Here is a 24,642-nt window from a genome sequence, read left to right on the forward strand (position 1 = left end):
AATTCACCGCTCTGCTTACATAAGCAAGAGTTCAACACTGACGAAGCGAGGAAATGAGAAAAGGAAAAGGAAGAGGGGGAGAAAGAGGCTGTATGGGCTGGACTTCACAGAGTAGTTCCTCTTTTCACTACAACAACAACGAGTGAGGTTTCCACACAGCTGGTCCAGTTATGTAAATCTGGATAAGCCACAAAAGACTCAGAGGGAAAAAGGAATGCAACAAATCCAAAACAGAAATGACTCTGGAAAAGTTGAGTCATAGTTAGAAGGAAAGTCTGTCACATTTCTGAAAGATTCACTGGAGCAAAGATGATGCATCACAAACTGTTACTTTCTCTTAGAGAGCCTGTTTTTTAAAGCAGCTAATTAATACTGACAATAATACCACTTAAACTTCATCACTTTAAACTTTTTACTTGTGGTTTCATGTCAAGTCCCTTTAATTTACTGGAAAGTGATGCTGAAAGTTTGTTGCTGAGGCAGAAAAATGATAACTAAGGCCATTTGTTTGTCTTTCTGAAAGATGAAGAGTAAAAAAAATGGGTCCAGGGTTTACCTGGATGACCATCAGGTCTGTTTACAGTCCCTTTAAACAAAGCACATCCGTTCAGTTTTCTATTTTTCTAAAGGGGGAGATGTTTTCTTGAGAAGAGCACCAACATTTAACTTCTGGTCATTTCTGTGTCTGCGAGTGCTTCCCTCACCCAGGTGGTTCTGCCAGCTCTTCAGAGCCGGCTCCTCCAGGGCGGGCCGGGCTGTAACAATGTCCACGTGTCCCCTGTCGTTACACGGTAGAGACACTTTGAAGATGTCCTCCAGCATCTGACGCTTGCTGTGCATCAGCTCTGTCCACACTCGGTTCACAGCCTTCAGGAGCAGCTGACGGCCTGCGGGGAGAGAAGAGACATCGTTCTCATGAAGTAGACGGTTTAATTGACTTTAAAATATTGCTTACCTGGCTGTTCGTAACTTATTATGTTATCAGAGTTGTACAAAACTGCACAAAGTAGATTTTTGATTCTCTTTGTGGCATATTTCTAAAATAAAATCATCATACCTAAGACAGATTTTTTTTACTAAATAACTTCACTTTACTCTTCCTTTGTTGCTAGGCACCGTCACTTTTGCATTTGGAGTGGATCATTACTTTGTATGGTTCATTTGTTGGTCATGGACACCAAACTGGTTTGTCTTTAGTGATATTTTTAATATGTTTGCTCCTGTGTTCATCTAGAGATCCTTTATGTAACCATGGCTGCATTGTTTAGATGTAAAAGCAGCTGTTAGCAGCCTGTGGCATGACAATGCTAACTGGTGCAAGGCCAGATGTTTCTCCGCAAGGTGAGGAGAAGGAGGTGAGGACGACGAGCTGGTTCCCAGGTGTGAGCCAAGAAGTGACGACATGGACCTGTCCTTCCATCCATCGTTATTGGGAACGTAAGATCTATCTCCAATAAGATGGAAAAGCTAGCCTTAACTTTCTTACTTTTGTTTTCTTGATTGCTGTTGTGACTCCTCCTCCTGAATTTCCCCTCGGGGATGAATAAAGTATTTTCTTTTCAATTTCTTTCCTTTTCTAAACGAATCATTATATTAAAATAGTCTTTCCATTTCAACAAGCGAGCAACTAAATCCTCCAGTAGCTAAAATCATCACAAAATGCAGTCGAACCAGCTCATCAATCCAAGCCAACACCGTTTAAGACAAGCTCTGCATCGAGTCATAAGGCTGTGTAATCCACAGAGATCATTCAATACATATCAAAAACAGATGTTTATAAAAAGGATCATGTTTTTTTTAACTAAAATGTTTCTAAAAGAGTCGCACACATTCAGAAATTCAGCAGGTTAAATGAGTTCACAGTGTCTCACCCTCGCTGACGTCATGGTTGTGCGCGTCAACCTCGTTCTCTGCGGGCATCATCACGTGCCAAGTGGTCATCCTGGCCTCCGCCTCCAGACCGAAGCCCTCCACGCTGCTGCAGACAAACACACAGAATGTCATTACCACCTGCTACCTGAGGGGGGCGTCTCAGTCTGGCTTCTCTGCAGCAGATCAGTCTGCTGTGTTGTTGGTAAAAGCATATTGTATCCACAGCAGGGTAGGAAACTCAGACTCTTCCCTCCTGCTGCAGGTTTTGGAAAGTATCAGGGCTTCTGAGGACAGAGAAAAATAAGAGACTGGCAACAATTTCAGCCCAGTGGAGTGTAAGAGGACATTACACAGGCTGGGACCTCAACAAGTGAGCGAGACCCTGTTTGAACCTTGTGCTTTAGCTGTACTAACATCTTCAGACTAAACACGTGTGGATAAGAAGTCACATGACTGAAAAACACACACACACAAAAAATCCATACATAAATAATACCTCTACTACCCAGGAGCAGGAGTAAAAACAAGAAAACTGCCTTTCATTTCAGTAAATGTCCGTTTGTCTTACATAACTCCAGGAGAAAGGGAGCCACATGATCTTTGTCATGAGAAACATGTTTTCACATCCTTCAACGCTTCCTCCACACAGAGCACACATGCTTAGATGCCATGTGACGATTCTATTATGAATCATTCAGGCTTCACACAAATAAAAAGTAAATCTCAGACGGATTTGATCTGGTGTATCTCAGCTGCAAACGTCATGCTGCTTTTTTTAAGAAAGAAAGAAAGAAAGATGTCCTCACATGATAGGAAGATAAGAATCCATAGCTGAGGAATCACTGGGATTATCTTTTAAAAACTGTATTTTTAAACCACTTTAATCTTTTTTTTTTAAACTGTTTGAGTCTTTCATTCATTGCCAGGTTATAGGCAGAATAACGTTTGGTTAGCGGGTAGTTCTGTGACACAATAAGAAGAGTTAACTCCTCACAGATCTTCAAACCGTCAAATTAATGTAAACATAGGAGGCACACCAAAAAAGCTCAAAGTCTATTCAGCGCTGAGCTATAACGGCTTTCACACTGACTTTTTCAGACGTAGCATTCCTCCTGATTACAAAGGCATCGTCTGAAGTAACTGTACCACAGATGCTCCTGCAAACACAGCCATCTGTCTCCTTACCTCCCGCTGTGCAGGCAGATGAAGCAGTGAGCCAGGCAGGCCACAAAGTCCTGGTCGTGGTTCCCCGGGCCGAGCACCAGGTTGCGGTTGACGGTCAGGACCCTCAGAGCGTCCAGCAGTGCCACCTGCTGAGCCACCGTCTTGTGGGGTCGGCAGAGCTGGTAGAGCACGGTCCGGTTCAGACAGTGGTAGATGGTGTCCAGAGAAAGACCCTGAGAACGTCTTTTCGACTGGAAGATGAAAAATAAGTATCAGGAAGTGTGGAAACGTAGTTAAAGTAAAGAGGAGTGACCTGTTGGTTCTTAGGTCATGTGGTTTAACTTTGAGATAAAGCTGCAGTGGAAATACTTCAGCTCAAAGAAGATTTGTTTAAGAATCAAGGACTAGAAGTGGGTTAAGTGGTTGGAGAATGAAGCTTTTGGTCTCTTGTTGCTCAAGTGTTTGAGCAGTGAAGTGAGAAACAGAAAAATATTGATCTTTGCACCAAAATTTAATCCCCTAGAATAAAACTGGAACTTTTTAAAATCCTGTGTAATATCATCACGTCCTGTGTAAACCAAAGGCAACACGTGCATACACTGAAAGTTGTACACATTAGTGCGGGACTATTATCCAGAACCAGACTCATTTATCACAACACATTTTATTTGCTGTGGCACACGAGTCTGGGCTCCTCCTTCTCAGACAGATTTACTCCGCTTGATTTCAGGTCAGATCAATTCATCTCGTCTGAGTCTGTTTTGAGATGATAACTGGCAGAAGAAAGGCTGTCGCTGATGTAGAACACTCTGAATTCATCATCCTGTCAGTGATGAATGAAACGAATGGTTGTTTGTATTAATCACCCGCTGATCTGTATTTTTAGTGCTTTGTAATGTCCAGCCAAGTCTGTGCATTATGTTAAACCTGAATTGATATGAAGCGACTGTTGGAGCTCAGCAGGCCCCGGCTCTGTCACACATCGGTTTATAGGGAAAAAAAGACTTTGTTTACGTCTTCTGTTCCTCATGTCTTAGTTATTGTAACAACATCGTCATATGCCTCAACCCAAATCCAGAAAACTGCTCCGGAGTGTCCAAAGCACGTTGTTTTTGTGCTCCTATGAGGCTCAGCTAAAAAACTTTAGAGTGACAGAGTATTTACAGTCAAAGCCCTGAAAGGGGAGCTTGGATCAAGCTACCTGAGAAAAATCAGGATTGCTAAAAATTTTTAAAACCCACTTTTATCAGAGAGCTTCACTTGATTACACTTAACGACTGTTCTGCTGGTGACACTGTGATTTAATGGTTTAATTATTTCTGTGATTTTTTTTTAGTCTTGTAAAACACTCTGCAGCCTGAGCTCAGAAAGCTGAGCTTTCCAATGAATAAAGATTATAACTCAAAGTCTGCCAGATAATTTGTAGATGAAAACTTTGGTCTGAACATCAACAACATCCTCTTGGTGAATAAACTCGGACACAGTAGCTTTTTGCAAACTCGCATTGTTGGCCTAGCAATTCAAGTATGCGTTGTACACAGAGGCTACATTCCTGTTGTCCTATCCAAAAAGGCAAAAATGCCCAAAACAAAACTTATCTGGTGATGCAAGGCTGGCAGTAACTGCCTGTGTGGGACAACTTTGGGAACTTGTTTTGTCAGCATTTAGCTGAAAGGTCCAAAAAAAAAGAAAAGAAAAGAAAAAGCTGAATCATTATTCCAAGGCCAAAGTAAAAACCATCTGAATGAAACTCTACAAACTAATCCTTTAATACTTCACACACTTCAAGAAGTGGTTTAAGTTGTTCTTAACTCCAGTTGGAGCACACACTGTGTGAATGAATGAAAGAAAGGTAAATCCGTCCTAATTCTGACTGTGCACCAGCAGTGAGTCCATGGCCTTTAAATCATGGACTACAGAGACATTTCCAGAACACACACACTCAGAAGAAGAGGAAAATGACTAGGGATGGGTACCTTTTACATTTGAAACGATACAGTACCTATGCCTGGTACTTGGCAATCAGTTCTGGTACTCAACAGCAACAACTTTTGATACTTTTTTTGTGTTTACGTGGTAAAAATTTTACATTTTTTCTGAGTAAAATCTCAAAGTCTTTCAATTTAACATATTTATTCTTCAATATATAACCTTGCAATGCTGAGTTTGTGTCCAGCATGGAAAATCACCTACTCCTCCAGCCCCTCGCAGTCACAAGGATGCATTTAGGTACCTAAACATGGTACCTTTCGATCTTACATGAACCGGTACCCGGTACTTTTGACTGAATTTGGTCGATACCTATAAAAGTACCTAATTTGGTAGCCATCCCTAAAAATGACTTTAGATTATCTTGTCTAACCTGTGCAGTTGTGTGTAGAAGCTACACACTGGAAAAAAGAAATCTTTTCAAGTGTTTTTGTCTTATTTTAAGTAAAAATTGTCTTGTTATACAGGAGGTCCTCGAGTTATGAATGAGTTCTGTTCCTACAACATGTTGTAACCTGAAATTCCGTGTAAATTGGATTTTTACCTTAAATATCCCCTAAATCTCTAAATAACTATCCAAATAGATGCATTATACTTCATATTCATGGGGAAACAGTACAGACAATTAAAATAGACATTTCATTTACACACACAATCTACACTATGACAGGACTCGAGACAAAGTGGATGATGCTGATGACCGCGTAGCACTGCGTAGCCTCATATTCACACGCACTCCATGTCCAAAACTAGTACACATCGTAGGAGCTTACGAACAGAGCGGTTTAACTTCGAAAACTCCTCTATTTTCTTACGTACATATTATTTATTGGTGTCGTAAAGTCAAAACGACTTAAGTCGGGGACCTCCTGTACTTGATTTGAGCCACATTCACCTGACCAGTCCAAAAAATGTCTTGTTTCAAGTTATTTAGAGACAAAAATGAGGTTTGAACTGCTTGTAACCATAGACTGTATATAGAGTGGACAGCGTGGCTCAGCCATTTATCATTGAATGGTTTTGAACCAAAGATTCCCCCGTCACAGGCGCCACCATTGTGGTAGTTAGGAGCCAGAGTCTGCGTAGTACAGACTGTGAGGGATTCTGGGAGAATCTGAGAGGAGCTGAGTGACAAAAATAATAATCTTTTTTTTTCTTTCAAGGGTCTAATCACTTCTTGACTCTACCTCCTGACATATTTTACAATCTCAGAAAAAAATACACAAGAACGGCAGCTGTTAATCATCATTAAACGTTACATAAAGCCTCCTTTTTAATCTCTTGTAACTAATGAAAACGAAACTTTCCAGAAAAAAAGAGGACATGGATACAAGACAGCCAAATAATATCTTTAAATCACCACAACAATCAAACATGAGAAACATTTCTAAGAGGTGCATTAATTTTTTAAAGTTTGACCACAGCCCATCTGGAATGGCTGGAAAGACAGATTTTTAAATCTATACTGCAGCCAGCCACCAGGGGGAGCAGTTTTTGTGGAGACCTTACTTCGAGCCAAGCAAACGGACGTCCATTTTTTTACTGTCTATGCTTGTAACTAGTGAAAACGAATCTGCCAATGGAACAAGAGAAGGTCGCTTGAAACTAGCATCATGTCATAATACAAGTAACTTTTCTCTTGTTCTATTGGCAGATTTTTTTCACTTGAAGCGATTCAGACCTTGTTTTTTTTTGTCTTTAAATAACTTGAAACAATACATTTTCTGGACTGGTCAGGTGAATGTGGCTTAAATCAAGTCTAAAATGTCATTTTCTACAGAAAATAAGACAAAAACACTTGATAAGATTTCATTTCTGTCAGATCTGACTTTCCGAAAGAAAAAGTCTTCGCTGAAGTTCGTCCTATAATTCTTTATCTTCTCCAGCTGTCTCCCCTCCCAATCCTATGATTCATATCATTATGTGCAGGTTTATCTACAGGTATTTCAGTTCATACCTGTCCTATGAGCTGCACGATGAAGTCCACCACCAGCTTGGAGTCCTTGTTGAACATCCCCTGCCACAGCTTGTCGACCACGCGTTGGGTGAAGTAGAAGACGTTGTTGACCAGAATCTGGTAGCTTCCCCCGCTGCTGAGCGGCAGAGAGGCGTCTTCTCCTAAACAGAGAGGAAAATAAAAGAGAGCGTGTTATGCACCCTTCAGGATGTGTCTTTTGATAATTTATCTTTAATGTGACATCACAGTTTTAAAGAGAGTAGAGTTTTGCAGGATTATTCTGGGTTACAAATATTAATTAATTGAAATTACCCGCTAAATTCGGGAACATGAAGGTCAGGTCTATTTAAAAGACAAGCTAAAACATAGTGTGTGTCATCTACAAATCTGCATTTCTGTTTTACAGCTCTAAATCGTGCACTAAATAAAACTCCAGCAGCTATTTCGAATAATGAAGATGCCTGTAAAGGGCTTCAGGCTGAGATTTGCTGACTCATGATGGAACCATCGCACCGAGCCAACTTTTTAATTGGTCCAAGCTGTCCTGCAGCATTCTCACACAGGCTGTTTCCTGCCTAATCATCAGCTATTTCGGTGCAGTCAGTGGCTGTGTGCTAATAACCTGTGGCCTTCAGCTCAGTGTGAGGAAAGGTCTACGTATGCCACCATGTGAAGCTGGTAAACAACACGATGAACATATGAAAAAACACTGTTTGAGGAGTGAGGGGTTTGTTCTGACCGAGGAGGACGTCAGCTGCCAGAAGATGCTCCATGACACCGTCCAGGATGTTGGACTGAAACTCTTTCTGCTGAGTTCTTGTGGAGCGCTCTGGGGACGCCTGGAACAGAGAATCAGACACATTAAATTTTATTGGTCAATCAAAACACAACAAACCAACAGAAGAACAGCTTACATCTACAGCAAGTCTGATATTTGTGATCCTTTTGTCACGTTTTCTCTCCTCACCTCCAGCAGCAGGTCAATGATGGGCGTCTGCTTGCTGGCCGGCGTCATGCAGAGGTTGTCCATGATCAGCACCCTCATGAAGTCAAAGACATACTTCTTGGCCGGGTGGTTGGTCAGCGACGTCTTGGAGCCCACGTTACAGTACTCAGACTGACTGCGGTTCATCCCCGAGTCGGCTGCGAAGGCCTTGAATTCCTCTGTGGGAGACCCCGCTTCATCGTCCAAATCGCTGACCTGGGATGGAGTTTAGACAGTTTATCATTAATCTAAGCTTTTTACAAAAGGAGAGCAATTTTGCAGGCGACAATTCATTACAGAGATGATTTAAATTAGAGACACTTTGCTTCATTTGATGACCAGGCACTCTGCAGCTCTCTTATTAAACTGTCTGAAAACTCTTTTTCTTCAGAGAGAAACTGCAGTGTTTAAAGCATCCACGGTTTCAAAGAAGCACTAAGTCGTAGTTTTAATTGCTCTATCACTGTATATCTGCAGCAAATGGATAGATTACAAACTAGTTCCTGCAATTTCCTGAATTTCAAATTCCCTGAACTAAAGGACTTGCGATTAGATTCAAAGTTTGAGACGTTCCTGCATTTCTTTTAAGTCGTCACTAAAGACCACAGATGCTCTGCTGCATCTGCTCAGAAGAAAAATGCACATCCTCACCATCTCAGAGTACGGCCTGATGTTGAAGGGGAACACAGATGCTGCAAGGGCACAGAGGAACTCGGGACTGTGCCACATCGGTCCAAGGTCGGGAACGTTGTGGTAAAGGTACCTGAAGAACTGCATGAGGGTGACCGGGTACTCCCTCAGCCAGGAACCTTCTTCCTCTGACTGCCATGGCTGGAAAGAGAAACAAATCAGACGTCTTTACCCAGAGTCCCCGGGATTAAAAAAATCTTGTTTCAATTTATCAGATTATCTGGCAGTGACTTCATCCATTTTTTAACTGACTGTTGGTTGCCCTGACTTTCTTGTTCTCAGTATCCTCACTTTTTTTGTCCAACTGTATTTAGAAATTTATCTTGTACAGCCAAAGAGTGACCACTTGAAGCTTTGAGCCAAATAATAACTCTGCTTTCTTTGCAAAAAAAATCTAAATCCCAACTCTGGCCATAAAATTCAGTATCTAAAATAATCAAAAAATTGAAAATCAACATATCAGGATATTTTGTTTGACAATACCAAAGCAGGGTTATTAGTAAAAAATGTTTGTCTTTTTTTTTTTTTCTTCTTCTTTTTTTCAAATTCTTCGTTTCAGTCTTCGTTTCTAAACTGGATTGGAAAAAAGTTACCACTTTTCTCCAACAGAGGGCGAAATGTTTCTCTCTGACTCACGTGATTGTGAGTGTGGATAAATATGGCTCCAAGTTTGTAGACATTATCATCATTTATATTTTTCACATGGTCTGGTGTTAAAAAAGTCACACAAATCACACAAATCGTAACTATCAAAGAATCACAATTTAAATCAAATCAGCACCCCAAAATTCGTAATAGAATCGAATCCCGAGAATAGCATATCATCCCAGCCCAAATCAGTACATTAACATTATTGTTTTGTTTGTTTTGTTCCAAGCCTTTTACTGTACCAAACAACCATCTTGGTTCCCACCATGTAAGTTCCTTGACCGGTAAGACCTTACAGGATTTTAAAATCATTCTCAGACACTAATGAACTAAAGATTTGCACTATGGCACAGCTCAACTCCCCCTATTCTCCCTTTTGTTTGTACTTATGTGTATGTTTTGTTTTTCTCACTTTAGCTATATGAATGTGTTCATGTGTGATTATGCATGTGCATTTGTGTATACATCTGTGTGTCTGTGTATGTATACATGTGCAGATGCAAGTGTGTATGTGTGAGTATGTGTATGTATATACACATATAAATATATATAACTTTTGTTGAAATTTTCAGGAAATGTTCAAAATGGGATAAGAAAGAAGTGATTCAATTTTGGAGGTGATCTGGATCACTGTCTGGATCCAGGACTTTTTAAAAGTAGTCTTTATCATTGTGAGATAGGGCCGTTTTTACCAAATGTGTAAATAACTCCACCATAAATGGTCGGATTGCTTTGCAAAACAATACAAGACAAGGTCACCATAATTTCTGACAGATGTAAAAGTAAGATCCAGATCCTGGCAATATTCTGGATACTAAGATCGGGAATATAAAACACGTACTGGGTCATCTTAATTTTCAACACTGTCAGGAAACAAATTATCATACAAACCTGCAACTAACACCAAATTGTAACAGACAGTCTGTGAAAGGGAGTATAACATTGAAGTAGGACTAAAGTGTTGCGTGACAATCACAATATGCTTGGTGGAGGTCTGTGCTCTCTGAGTGCTTTTCTAGTTTTACAGTATGATATATAATGTCAAAAAACCTTTAACCTACTCATGATGACCATTTCTGTCTTAAGCTGTTTTATAATTGTTATAAAACAATAAAAATCAAGTATTTAAAAAAATCTAATCAATCTTGGTGCTGGTAATCTCATCTGACTTCATAGGTCATGTAGAAACATGTTCATGAGCAAGACTATTTCAAAATCAGCCAAAAAATCCTCTCAATGAATTTAACCAAACTTAACTCCAGCACTAACTTGACTGTCTCCTCATTCTTACTGCAGCACAAACACGGAGCTGTTTTCAGGGTGTAAGAAAAGTGAAATTTGCTCTGCAGCAGCCTGTGAGTCAGGCGTTCATATCCCATGAGACTGTTGGAAGCTTGTCAGAACCCGGCAGCGAGCACACCGAGACCAGCTGTGAAACTCCCAGGTGTGAGTGAGAGCATGAAGATGAAAACGGGATGTGTGCTGAGTCATTTTTGTTGGATTAATGCAGCTAAAAGAGACACCTTTAAAGAATCTGTGGGGAAATCCTTCACAAAGGAGCACTTTAAAAAAACTGAAGAACATGAGAAAGCTCTCACATGGAAGATTTAGACATAAGCTCTCTGAGAGGGTGTCTTCAAATGTAATCTTCTTTTGGGAGAAGGTGCTGCATTGAATTAGTGGAGTTCTGGGTTAAGACTTTTTCCTTAAGCCTTAAACTGTGCAGGTGGAGTATTGATCTTGGGAGCAGATTGTCCTCAAGATTTTGCTTTGAATATGTGTTTTTAGCATCATTTCAGGTTCTCTTGCTTTTATTTTTTTATCATTTTTTATCCCTAAGTTTCAATAACAGTTTCTTCTTTTGATAATAAATCCCTTTTCACACTGGATTAGAGGCTAAAACTTAAATAAATGACTTAAAACTGCCCGCGACAATCTCTTTTTTTCTCATTGCCCGACTCTTGTACGGTGAATTAATCTCTCCTTAAATTGGTTTCTTCTCATCTGTGTCAATAAAATTTGAAGTATCACTCTCGTAGTTTCCATAGACAGAGTAAGAGCTGTAAAATTCTTCTTTCAGTACAGACTAAATATCTGGCCTCACCAGGTTGAGCATGCTGCGCAGCATGGCGAGCAGCAGAAGGGCAGCCTCAGTGCAAACATTGTGGATGGAGCCCACCACGGTGGCGCTGGAGGCTGGGATGCCAAAGATGAACGTCCAGATGGAGTCCAGGTCAAACTGAGAAGAGAAACACAAACCTGGGGTAATATACACACCACATGTCTTTATGTGAAGCAAAGTCTATGTAAAAGAGAAGAAACTATTTAGTGCTAGGGATGGGAATCGAAAACAGGTTCCTGTTGAGAATCAATAAGAAATGTTTCAATCAATCTATATTATTAGCCTTTGTGCTTAACAATTCCCTTATCAATTCCCTACATTGTGCCAGAGCCTCCACGCCTTACGTCGACTAGTCTGCTGCAGCTATCTTAGCTTAGCAGTTAGATATTGTTTCCCAAGAAAACTCTGATTCAGGATTTTCAGCTTGAAGTTTTACTGAGAAACTGACTTCATAAAGAAATGAACATTACTCTCTCTCAGGAGATTCATATTCAGTACATTCAAAATGGTGTAAATCACCTTATTTACCAAAATAATAAAATAGCGCAAGCTTGATGTTAACGTATATGGGAAACTGCATTGATATGCTAGCAGTTAGCATACATCAGTATAACTTCAGCTTCAGAATAGAATTTCAACTTTCATCACAGAAACATATCACATCAACTCTTATAAAAATACTGAGAATTTCAAACGTCAAAAGCTAACAGGCAAATGAAAGGCTCATGGCTGACTTCATAACTACAGAAAGCTTCCGAACAACTTAAACTATTGCTATAACCACTTTGAGACACTAGATGGCCGCCTTGAATTATTAATATATTACAACACTGTACATCAACATCACATTGTGTGCAATTTTTACCTGTTTCTGTATAATTATGCCCAGAAATATCCAGACTCATGGACCAATTACATTTTATTCACTTACAGTATAAACTCAATTAAATGTTGTTGACACAGAAAACCTGTAAAGCCACTTTTTGTACCAAGACAATTCACAACAGGAATTGATAAGGGAATCTATAAAGAATCAGCTCGACAAGCAGAACCGATAAGGGCATTGGTACTGACAAAATCTTATCAATTCCCATCCCTACTTAGTGTAAACTGTAAGTTATGTATAAACTGTGAAAGTGAAGAGGACTACACTACACAAAATCGACCCATCAGCTCAGAACAGAAGTAAACAGCGAGGACATGTTAGTGTTAGTAGAAGAAGAAAAAAGGTTGGGTATACTAACATGTACCTGCAGGCTGTCTGGCAGCTCGGTGACAGGCTGCTGCAGGAACAGCGCCATGAGCAGGAAGTACAGCTCTGGCACGTTGGTGTGTTTGGGCAGCAGTGTCTGCATAACCGGGAATCCTGGGAAGTGGCAAGCATCCCGGTTGATCTCTCGCAGCGTGGAGCGCCCACCGGCATTGCGTCCCACGTTGAAGCCTGAAGAGAGAAAGGGGTTAGAGAGCTCAGGGAGGAGTCAGAGTTCTCCTTAAAGGGGGGCAAGAGGTACCTTCAGCCTGCACTAAAAGCAGCTGTTGTTTTACACATGACGGGGGCTTGAAGGGAGATTCTATTTTATTAAAACTTAAGCCCATGGTTGAAAACACTGGGATTCTTTGTAAGGGGCAGGTTTCTCAGGATTTAAACTGAAAAAGGAGCTCTTACCTAGTATCTCAAAAGATTAGGAGATAATAGAGCCGGATGAAAAACTCTACTGCTGAATAAAACAAGAGCACAGACTAACAGTGCTACAGCAAGTAAAGTAAGGTCATGTCACTACTCAGCGTGGTTCACATAAGCAGAGTCAATGGTTCTCAACCTGAACATGGGCTGGTGTGGAGTTGTTAAAGAAACATTTTGAAAAATCTATGTGCATTTGTAAATAATCTGTTGTTAAAGCATGAGGGGGTCTGGAAAAAGAAGGGGAAGGTGTTTTATGCAAGTTCATGCATGCAAAAACTGAAAACAGACTTCCTCATGAGGTTGAAAACCATTGAGCTAATCGGGGACTGTAGTCGCAGCAGCAGGGAGGGCATGAAGGCAAGAAATGAAAAGACGAACCCTTGGCTGTTCGACGCACAAACTGTGCAGCTTTCTGTTTACTGAAGGAAGGCCAACTCCGGCGGAAAGCGATGCCAGAGTGAGGAGAGGCGTCTGCTGAGCCATATTAATACATACAGCGTTCACACTTCACATGATCACCTCGTGTTTCTCACGCTCGTTCTCTATGTAAACACTGTGTTTCAGACTGGCTGTGATGGTTACAGCACACTCACCCAGCACCGTGCCGATCTTGTTGGTCAGGACGGAGTCGGTGTGGTCCAGCCAGCCTCCTCCGCTCAGGCCCTCTTTGAAGCGGTTCAGGATGGACTGGTTGGAGAGCAGAACCACCAGGATCCACAGAGCTGCTGTGACCGTGCTCGAATGCAGGTGTTCCTCCATGAACATCAGGAGCCAATCAAAGCCCAGCGTTCGCACCAGCTCTTCACAAGCCCTGCAGGGGGGGACACAGAGCAAAGGAAGGTAAACTGACAGAAACAGCAACTGCCTATTTTCAGCACTCTCCTAACCACCTGGGATTACTTTCACTGCAAGGTGTCTCATTCATCCCTGCAGACAGAGTGAGCTTTGGTGTTAAAATTCCTGTAACATGAGGAAAATTCATTTAAGCCTTGAACAAACTCAATTCTATCCACTGTCTGCTCATTTTACTCAAAGACTAATGGGATTTCTGGGTATTCATTTTTTGCAGTCCGAGCAGAGACGTGAGGAGACTTTAGTCTTACTGTGCATTGACGGAGCATTTCTCTTTGGAGGTGAAGAGCAGTCTGAGCAGGTTGTCAAGCAGTCGGTTCCTCAGCAGAATGAGGCTGGCTGACAGGAGACCGCCAAAGTCATCATCATTTCCTGGAGAGAGCAGAAAGTTCCACAGTCAGTAAAAGTTTGATTGAAGAGTTGCTCGGGTTGTTTTAAGCAACATTTTTTAAAACAGTGACAGGTGTCACGACTTCAGTTAAAGATGCTATGAGGAGGATCTGTTTCAATTGCACTCCCTTGCCACCCTGCACACCGTCGTAAGTTACTCTTAATGAGGCGTGTGTTTGTTTTAGAATTAGATTGAGATCAGATAGAAACAAATTCTCCTTGTTCAAGACAACTTTTTACTGGATACAATGCGCTGAGGTAAGGGACTTATCAGTACAGTTACGTAGAGCTATGGTTTGAAATGTGTCATCAAGCAAACATTGTAGAAGCTGGCTATATGTAGCGCTATCGGCAGCCTGGTGCTCTGACGTATCTGTAGGCTAACGTGACAAAAAGTAAACACTGCCAGTTTGTAAACAGTTTAGTAGCCATTTATATTTAGCGCAGCTGGCAGCCCGGTGCTCTAATACTTGTCTGTAATGGGTAACTTTAGTAAATCCTGGTTAGCTACGTCCTGTCAGTCATCTACCAAACAGAGCTAACGTAACCTCACTCTTCATTTTATTGATAGACTCTCAAGTTTGAACAGACCACTGCAGAATAACTGCTGACTGTGGGTTGGAATGAACATTATCACAAACAGATTAGCCCATGTGTTATAGAGTGATACAGCCCAAGCTAAAGGCTAATTAGCTTTGTCATAGAGACTTGGCGTGCTGGAAATCAATCTGGTCCTGGTCGACCCAACCTGGAAGCTAAAAAGTAGCAATTTGAAATAACCTGTAATCTGCAATATGGGCACTGATAATCTGATTTTAAAGTGTGGATTACGATCAGGCATATATCTAGAAGGGAGACTTTTTAAGATCACTTTTAAACTCCTCACAGCCCCTTTAACTCAAAGTAAAGTAACTCCTGGTTGAACAAGTTTTAATCCTGTGACTCTTGCAGATGAAATGTCATAATTTAAGTTGCCAAATGATCCACATAATACCAACTTTTGCTTAAGTTTCTGCATCAAAGTTATTTTTCGTTACCTCCATCAATCTTCTCCTCGTTGTTGATTTCCATCACCACAAACTTCTCACACACAGCAAACGTGGGAAGAGTTGAGGAGATGAACTGGCCAAACCTGAGGTGGAAAAACAAAAAAAACAGGAAGGTTGTTGTAGTGTTTTCCTTGCTCCAGTGTTTGAGGAAGATTTGTATATTTGTGATCTTGTGTTTACCGTAGCAGGTCGTAAGGGTTGGGGAAGCCCTGCAGCAGCAGACTGAGCACGTTGCTGATGGCGGCCACAGTCGGCTGGGACAGCGAGGTGTCCCTGAGGGTCAGGAGGAGTCTAGGGATCAGCTGGAACTCACGCAGCAGTTTGGCATTTTTAGCCGCCTCGCTGTTTGATACAGAAAGTAAAACCAATGATTAGACATCAGAACATGGTTCAAGGAGCCAAAAAGAGTCATTGCGTGTTTTATTATTCTGCACAAATCTCAAGGAGAATAAGGTTTGACACTCGCCTTGATTCAGTCAGCAGTTCGATGAAATGCTCAAACAGAGACAGATGGAGCTCATAGGGAGCGTGCAGCCACACCTGAGGAGCAGAAGGAGCAAACTCTGTGACACAAGCTGTGTTAGGCACAAAAAAAAACTGCTGGCAAGGAGAGGTGAGATTTAGGGACAGAACAACCGAAAGTTGGAGTGAAACAGAGCTGTGTGAGAAACTTTGCTCAACTCCAGAAGCTTCAACATCACAAAACATGCCCAGACTCTTCCTCATCAGCCAGGGAGGAGTTTGAATCAGAACTTGATAATAAAGTGCAATGAGAACAAGGTACTAATCGGCTGCAAAATTGTCAGATTTCATTTTCTTGCAGCAGAATCTGAATAACTTTTCCCATACAGCATTTATGGTATTGATTTTGGAGTTTTGGTTCCAGTTTCTCCTTCATTCCCTCACCTCAAAGTCACAGAGCAGGTCCTGGAAGGCGGTGGAGTTGGGAATGATGGAGGTCTCGTGGCCGCTGTCAACTGTTCCCACCAGAGAGAAGGTGAGGTGGAGGATGTGGCTGTTGAGCAGTGAACGCTTCTTCTTCAGTAGCATGGCAAGAAGCTGCAAAAAATGCCCACATTTAGTACTGACTTCTCAACAGACAACCCTGAAACTTCAACCACCCTGTTTTAAGCCACAGGAAGAATCAAACTTATCTACTGCTCATGTTGACTCATGACCATTTTGTTTGATCCTACCTGGTATCCTTTAATCCGCTCCATCTCCTTGCTGGCCAGTGGGTTGCTCTTAACGACACACACCAGAGCTTTCACAGCAGCATACAGCCCCTCCACGTCTGAAGCCATGGCAACCAGGCCCAAGATGGCAGCTGCACCTCCTGTGTACTGCAGGTTGGTGGCCACAGGTTTGGGCACGAAGGCACGGACACCTGGAGGGGATGGTGACAAAAGTGAGTTTCAAGTTAGTGAAGCCAAGCAAAAAAAAGACTTAAACCTCAAAAAACTATAAAATGACTCAGGATTCTGGCTTTAATCTAAAAAATATAGGGAGAAAATTCCATCCTCAATCACAAAATAAGGAGGATAAATTCCCATTTGCGCTTTTTTCAGAATTCTTAGAAAAAAAGAAAGTGAGCATTTTTAATCTAATTTCAGCATTCTGGGAAATTTTGGAAGAATTATGACTTTATTCTGGACTCACGGGGTAAAAGTTATGATTCTAAATTTAATTATGACTTTAACCTCAGACTTCCTGTGAAAACAAGCCAGGATTTGACTCTAATCCTTCTTTCCTTGTTGACAGAGTAGGCTACAGCAGCTCAGTGTCGTGAACCAAAAATTACAACAACAGTAATCAAGCACTGGTTAAAGAAGAAAAAAGATCAACGGAGACTCCATTCTTGCTCATCTTGCAGCTACCCGACAGCAACAACCATTCAATTAGTCGTCCCAAACTCAACTCAAACAATCATACAAAACAATAATAGGTTTCCTATAATAAACGCAAAAACAAAAATAACCAACAACATGTAATAATTGAGAAAATTCAACATTCCTAAAAATGTTGTCAGGAGCCTACACTGCAAAAAACTGAAATATTATCAAGTGATTTTGTCTTATTTTCAGTAGAAAATGTCTTTTTAGACTTAATATGAGCCACGTTTACCTGACCAGTCCAGAAAAATGTCTTATTTCAAGTTATTTAAAGACAAAAATGAGGTCTCAATTGCTTGTAACAAGTAAAAAAAATCTGCCATTGGGACAAGAGACAAGTTACTCATATTGAGACATAATTCTAGCTCTAAATAAAATGTCAATTTTTCTTCTTCCATTGGCAGATATTTTTTTACTCATTACAAGCAGTTCAGACCTCATTTTTGTCTTTAAACAACTTAGAACAAGATATTTTCCTGGACTGATCAGTTGAATGTGGCTCATATTAAGTAGAATAAGAAAGCTTTTACTTAACTTAAGACAAAAACACTTGATAGATTTCAGTTTTTTAAAGTTAGTCCAAAGAATGAAACAAAAAAGTAAGAGTCAGGAGAAAAAGGTTAGACCTGAAAAAAATCCTCTACTGTATTATTATGCTAATATTGACTCAAAGGGTGTATAATATATCTGCCTATTTGCTTCTATTGATGGATGAAACAGTAACAAGGACAAAACAAAGGCAAAGATTACAGATATTGTGTCATTTGGTGAAAAATTAGCTTCTTTGTTCTGGGCTTTAGTAAATTGATGAGTCTTGCCTGCAGCAGAGTTGTAGCAAACTAGTTCAATAAATGAGCAGCATTAACAATTTCTGTTTGAAACAGGACTTTCTGCTGATGAATGGTTTCTTCCTCCGACTTTCCTTACCTAAATATCCTACGACTGCAGCTCCGATTGTACGAGCTGGTCCGTTGAGGTGACCAGCGGCGTTGTGAATCAGCTTTACTGGAGTGGCGTTTTCATGAGACGACACAGCGAGCTGAAAAGAGAGGAGGATGTTCAGTGACAAATTCAAACCACAAAAAAGATTTTAGAAAAATTTAACAAGTTTTAAGCACTTTTTCATTGTTTATTTCCTCTCTCAGGTTATAGAGAGGGACTATGGGATGTACTCGAGCTGTAGTATCTTCAGATCCGCTGTTTTACAATTCAACAAACACTACTGAGAATAAAACATTTGATTAAACACAACCACTTTCTCATAAACTCTTCTCCTCCTGTCCCACAGAAATGCTGCCTCGGCACTTCTTTGCTTTTTTGTGTGAGTTGCCATGGGTAGAGGCTGAGCAAGGGGAGCAGGGCATGCTGGGAAATAACTAGACAGGTGGAGGGAGAGATAAGGGAGGAGGAGGAAACTTATTCTCACACACTTTTTTGGTGGGATAAATTAACAGTGGTGCTTATTTTTGATGTGTAGAAATATATTCTGAATAAATGTTGATGCCAGAAAAATGACTCCGATTTTCAAATGAGGAGTGAGTTGACCTCTGCATGCACGGTGCACACAAGTTTCTGCTTCTCTGAGTGTGTGTGTGAACACCTTAGCTCTCTCCTATAAATATAGAGTGAACAGAACCCCGCAGAATTTCTTTTTATGTGAGCAGTTGTTTATTATTTATGATATAAATCCTTCTTTCCTGCAAGCTTTGCAGTTTTGGCTGAAAGGTCGGAGCTAAAAAACATCTCTGCACTTTGACTGAGATGGAAGGGATGTTTCTTTCCTCTTTCCTGCTGCATCAGTCAGATATGATGTAATGTTAGTCTGTGCGATGCAAACTCCACTCAGTCAGACTTTAGCCTGTTTACAAAGGAGGCTGCTAAAGGTCGGGGTCATGAAGAAAGCCAGTTTGAAGTTCAAATAATCAACTAACTCACATCAGCTGGACAAGAGCATGGGTACAACCATACCAATAAAATTCTTTCTGACAAAGAGAAATCAAATGATCTTTAATAAAATCTAATCATGGCATCCTGATTGGTATTTTGCTGTGTTTTCTGACCTGTTTGGCGATGGCTTTGCTGTCCAGTTTGTTGTAAACCTTCCTGATCTTGGCCACAGTGAGCGTAGAGACAGAGAGCGCGTAGAGACTGAAGGACACCTTCTCCTCTGGTACCAACGCCACCGGAGTGGCCGGGGCTACCTCTGTCTTTGAGTCTTTACCTGGAGCAGACAAAAACAAGTGAATAATGATGGAGCACAAAGATAAGAAGGATTAAACTGTGTAGAAAAGAGGTTTAATAATCAGGGTAAAGAAGGAAAAAGTTGTGGACACTGAGATCAAGGTGAGCACTAACAGGGCAGGTAGACAGCCTGGAAGCTGCCCACGTTGTTTGGTCCCAGTTCGTAGATGGCGGCGACGCTTGTGGCAGGTAGGACCTCCTCCAGGAAGTGACTGGGTCCCAGACGCCACACCAAGGTGGAGAGCTGGCGCTGAGCAGGTGGCGTCCCGATGTAGCCGTACACGGTGCTCACTACAGGAGGGTTTGTGGAGCCGGAGCCGCCCGGTGCACTGTGGATGTAGTGAAGCTGGAGGAGAGGGAAAAACAGAAGCTGATGTGTTAAAAAAATATTGCACAGAGAATATTCTTCCATCACCTTCTTTTCTAAATAATATTATTTTCTTCCTCCCTCAGAGAGATGATTTGTAAACTCAATCACAGCAGACCAAAAACAAAACCACAGGCCCCATCGTACACGCACACAGACACAGGCAATACACATGACCAGCATGTCGTTTCCTGTTTGATGGCCTCAGCAGGAAATGAAGCCATTCTTATCAGCAGTGCAGAGAGGAAGCTGAGACGTGTGGTCTGCAGAGTCGTGTCCCTGCTCAGCTCTGTACTCTCAGGGGGAATCTAAAGTCACCAAACCACAAGCCACACACCGGTCGGCTGACTGCCTGCTGGCCTGAAACGCTGCTGCCTGAAGGCCGGCTTTATTTATTACTGTACAACATTTTTCATTTTCAAAATTATGACAGGACTGAAGACAGTTTAACCTTTGAGTTATGACTCCTGAAACTTCTTCCACTGCAGTTTCTTCAAGGTATAACACCAGCACTCTGCAGCTGACTAAACAAGCTTAGTACAGAAGTCTTTTTCAAGTGTACAATCACAAGAATGATGCATATAAGCCGAGAAATACAAGGCTAGAGAGTCACACAAAACAAAAAAATCTTGCTCCCACTACAACAGCACAGAGGTGGTCGACCTGCGGCTTGTGAGCCCCATGTGGCTCTTTGCCTTTCGGTGTGCGGCTCTTAGATCAATCCATACATATATAGATATGTGTGTGTGTTTGTGTGTGTGTGTTGTCATGAGTAGTGGTGTGCCAATCAATCTAAAATATTCATATATTGATGCCAAAGTTGGGATCAGTATTGATCAATACTTGGGTGATGAGATTGATACTTAAGTTTCAGTTTCTCTTCTCTATATGCGCTCCTCTCAATTCCTCATGTGATAGAAAGATAGATAGATAGATAGATAGATAGATAGATAGATAGATAGATAGATAGATAGATAGATAGATAGATAGATAGATAGATAGATAGATAGATAGATAGATAGATAGATAGATAGATAGATGGAACTTTGTCTCTTCTAAAGTAAAAACAGAAATGTGTCTTTGACACGGCTCCAAATATGAATTTAAACACAATATTTAAACACAAACACAACAAATCTTGCTTTGAAAACTGAAAATGTATTGATTTTCATTTATGTCATTTCGTTTAAGGGTGAGAGGAAGTGCGTTTGTAAGACCACATGAGTGATGTGGCTCCTTGTGGTACCATGTTAATTTTGTGTGGCCCCTGGTCTCTGACTGGTTGGCAACCCTTGACCGTTTCCTCGGTCACTGTCAGCTAGCTTTGATTTCTTTAAGGTGAATTAATATCAGCTCATATTAGCCATCTTCACTGCAGTGCAAAGGCAGACAGAAAAAAGTACTCATGGTGCATCTCTCTCAGGAAACTCCCTGGTAGACAGTTCCTCTTTAAAAAGTCCCCAAACCTGTTCTCAGAAAACAAGTAAAACTGGAACTAATCTTTTCATTCCTGATTCAAATTTACAGAATCAAAACATTAGTTTACCCTCATTAGTGTACTCATTTATGAGATCATTAGAGGGGCCTTAGACCAGCAGTCTAGATATGGAGTCTCGAGATAGCAAACAATCCAGATCAATGTTTGAATATAATAAAGGTAACTGGCTGCAAACAGAATATTTTACTTCACCAGTCACATCTTTACCTTGACGGTGTTGATGAGCTGTCCGTCGATGTACAGCGTGGCCATGCTGTTCTTCAGCATGCCTTTGCTCATCACCAGCACCAGGTGGTGCCACTGGCCCTCAGCGATCAGCTCACCGCAGCGGAAGCGAGCGCAGCAGGGCAGGATCTCATAGAAGGAGGCTTCTTCGCTCGACTCGTCGGCTGCTTAAAGGTGTGGAGACGGAGGGAGGAGAGGTAGGTGAGTCAGAGGGTGTGGTTGGAGGTGAAAACATAAACTCAGTTAAATTCAAGCAGCTTTATTGATCCTTCTGAGGGCAGTTGGTTCAGAAGAGCTTGTGCATAAAGGACATAAACACAGGGGCCCATAGATAACAAATTATTCAAGAGCTCAATTGTACTTGTAAAAGTTTTATGCTTTAAAATATTGCACAGTCCCTGGTTCATTTCTCGGCCACTCAAGCACAAGCAGAGCTCTTAAAATAAACACTTTGTGCAGCTAGACACTTTTTGTATCTTTTATTTTTTTCCTGCTCTATTTGGTGTAAGAAATGAAGACTGAAAGGTTGCTGGACTCACAGTAAGTCTGCAGCAGCTCTTCCTTTGTGGACACGGTGAGTGATCGGTCTTTGGCGGACAGAACCACGGACAGGCAGACGTAGTGCTGCTCAGAAGATGTCGCCCGCCGGACGATGGTCAGCAGTCTGACCGGGTGAGCCTGAGGAGCTGAGCTGAAACGCTCCACGCAGAACCAGGTAGTGTAGCTGAGGCCGGATGGGGGAGGAAACAAGCGCTCCCCTGGAGGTGAGACAGGAGCAACAAAGTTAGACATATCTTAAAATATATTCCTGTTTGTGTGTTTGTGCGGCAAAAACAGTATGTTCTATTCATCATTTGTGGATCTCACTGACTCATAACGGTGAAAAGTTTTGCAGTTTTTCTGCAATTTGCTCAGTTTGACAGAGAAAAACAGTCAGTTAGGGCTGTATATGGAAACCCCTGCAGGCAAACACCCCAGACTGGAATATTTCTTCTCTCAGAGATTGTTTTTGACAGAGACAGCTTCAATTTGTTGTTAGCAGTGTCAGAAAGGAACACGATGCAAACATGTACATTTAATAACTTGGTTTAATAAGACGCATAAGGATACAGGATTTTAAATGAGGAGATTTCGTTTGTTTTCTGTCTTTCTCTGTACATGCCATGTCAGGGGTCAGATGGTTTGATTAGAGGGTCTGTGGGAGGAAGAACTTGGGTTATGGTTGTTAAATCAACTGTTGTATTACACTCTGCCCTGTGTTTTTCTTGTGTCACCCTCTGACTGTGATGTTGTTTTTCCCCGTCCTCACATAAACAATAAATAATTGATCACAAAAAAAAACAGAAATAATTTTAAATTCTGCAGCACTGATCCGTGAAAAACAGGACAAACATTATTCCTCTCCATAAATTTGCATTCAGGGCCTCTGATGTTGTTACATATTGTGTTTTCATTTCATGCTCTCCCTTCCTTTAGGACATTTCATTTAAACACGGAGTCCCTCAGATATTGTCATGTCTGGTTTGGTCTGGACTGCATGTTTACTCTCGCCTCGTTGCTGCCGGCACCTGTTTGATATTTCAGACGTAATGCATTCTTGCTCTTTTGACAGCCCCGTTTGCTGATAAACAAAATGTGTAATGAGAATTTTATTCACGCCTTCAGCTGCATTTCATTTTATTTATTACTGTGGCTCCCTCTCTTTTGGTCCTACTCTTATCTAGAGTTCTCATTTGAGGTGAAATACATCAGTGTGTTCCTGGGTCATCTTATCTCACCTGCACAAATGAGTTTCCTCCTGTCATTCATCACTTTTTATGGTCTAGTTTTTTATTTTGCATAAGTTTGTAATCAATTCATGCTGGCATTTCTCTGGCAATGTTTCAAATTAAACAACATGATTTAAAGCCCCTTTCAGGAGTTTTTGAACAGTTTGAAAATGACTAACAGGACATTGATGTCTCTTTATGATCTACAGAAGCAAATGAGACAATCAAGGATAAAGACTGATTCTTACTTTATGGTAACTTAATGCTGGTAACCACTGCTGCTGAGTAGGTGTCAAATCGTGCACATTGATTAAATGATACAGATGACTGTTAGAAAACGGGGATCAGCAGGATCAGGATCTCAACAGTAATTTAAAGAAGAGAAGGGAAGAGATCTCGCTCTGTCTAAGGGCGTATTCAGATCTGGACTGTTTGGTCCACTTTAACTAACTACAGGATACATGCGCCTTTTTGGCCTGTAAAGCCACCGTAACCTGACCGTCTTTGGTTCATACCTGATCCTCCGTCTTCTGTTTAGCCACGGTGTTGCTGGCATGTTGTGGGTCAGGACAAGCAGAGCATAGCGTCTCCTTGCTGCGCGCATTCGTCTTTGCTGTTCCAAAATTTGAAACGGTGTTGTTAAGCCTGCTTTGAAGGAGCTGCTCTTGAAACTGAAAATGATTTTGCAGCTCTAATAAGAGCACAAACTCACATGTTTACCTCCATTTCTGGGTCTGTACTCTGTGTGCTGCCCTTTGTCAGTGCTGTCCAATGAGAGCATCGATCGTCACACACGTGGATGTGTTTACAGAATATAGTCCACTTGCAGAAAGTACAATCTGAATACGAACCGCACCAAACGAAAAAAATAAAGTCCGCTTTTGGTCCGGACCAAACAAGTGGACCAAAGGACTTTTCTGGTCTGAATACAGCCTTAGACAAGACCTCGTTAAGTCTACACAAAAAGGGACTGTCCAGATTTGATCCCAGTATGGCTTCTGCTGCTAAGTCTTAATCAAGCTTCAGTTGGACTCATGCTTTGAAGCACAATGGTGGGTATTTGGCACCATAAGATTTGCCTCATTAAACCAAAACACCATTTTTGAGACTGCCTATTCCATACTGCTATGAATGTTCAATCGCATGTGCTTTGTAGTATGCCAGTAAAGACACCGACTGGAGTTGAAACCCATCAGATCCAGTGCTGGAAATGCACAATGTGTCATAGACTGTACAGTGTGGCTCCGC

The 24,642-nt window shown here is 41.3% G+C and overlaps 1 protein-coding gene across 5 annotated transcripts in view; it reads right to left on the reverse strand.

Annotated features, from left to right (window-relative positions):
* Positions 1 to 24,642, reverse strand: part of wdfy3 (WD repeat and FYVE domain containing 3) — a 133,820-nt gene that overhangs the window by 18,861 nt on the left and 90,317 nt on the right. For 3 of the 5 annotated variants that reach the window (XM_074669350.1, XM_074669353.1, XM_074669347.1), the window contains 21 exons: positions 22,165 to 22,383; positions 21,608 to 21,792; positions 19,650 to 19,881; positions 19,355 to 19,515; positions 18,222 to 18,333; positions 16,599 to 16,789; positions 16,309 to 16,461; positions 15,869 to 15,942; positions 15,583 to 15,744; positions 15,391 to 15,485; positions 14,215 to 14,335; positions 13,705 to 13,922; positions 12,672 to 12,868; positions 11,410 to 11,544; positions 8,619 to 8,798; positions 7,950 to 8,183; positions 7,722 to 7,821; positions 6,983 to 7,143; positions 3,058 to 3,287; positions 1,872 to 1,978; positions 705 to 887 (listed from right to left, as the gene is read on the reverse strand). In XM_074669350.1, coding sequence (XP_074525451.1) covers positions 705 to 887; positions 1,872 to 1,978; positions 3,058 to 3,287; positions 6,983 to 7,143; positions 7,722 to 7,821; positions 7,950 to 8,183; positions 8,619 to 8,798; positions 11,410 to 11,544; positions 12,672 to 12,868; positions 13,705 to 13,922; positions 14,215 to 14,335; positions 15,391 to 15,485; positions 15,583 to 15,744; positions 15,869 to 15,942; positions 16,309 to 16,461; positions 16,599 to 16,789; positions 18,222 to 18,333; positions 19,355 to 19,515; positions 19,650 to 19,881; positions 21,608 to 21,792; positions 22,165 to 22,383 — 3,450 coding nt within the window. The remainder of the gene's footprint in view (positions 1 to 704; positions 888 to 1,871; positions 1,979 to 3,057; positions 3,288 to 6,982; positions 7,144 to 7,721; positions 7,822 to 7,949; positions 8,184 to 8,618; positions 8,799 to 11,409; positions 11,545 to 12,671; positions 12,869 to 13,704; positions 13,923 to 14,214; positions 14,336 to 15,390; positions 15,486 to 15,582; positions 15,745 to 15,868; positions 15,943 to 16,308; positions 16,462 to 16,598; positions 16,790 to 18,221; positions 18,334 to 19,354; positions 19,516 to 19,649; positions 19,882 to 21,607; positions 21,793 to 22,164; positions 22,384 to 24,642) is intronic. The other 2 variants (XM_074669348.1, XM_074669349.1) reach the window with 2 other exon arrangements.

Source organism: Halichoeres trimaculatus, unplaced genomic scaffold, assembly GCF_033239565.1.
Source record: "Halichoeres trimaculatus isolate MK-OKI-2021-1 unplaced genomic scaffold, fHalTri1.1 fHalTri1_scaffold_5, whole genome shotgun sequence".
Lineage (NCBI taxonomy): Eukaryota > Metazoa > Chordata > Actinopteri > Labriformes > Labridae > Halichoeres > Halichoeres trimaculatus.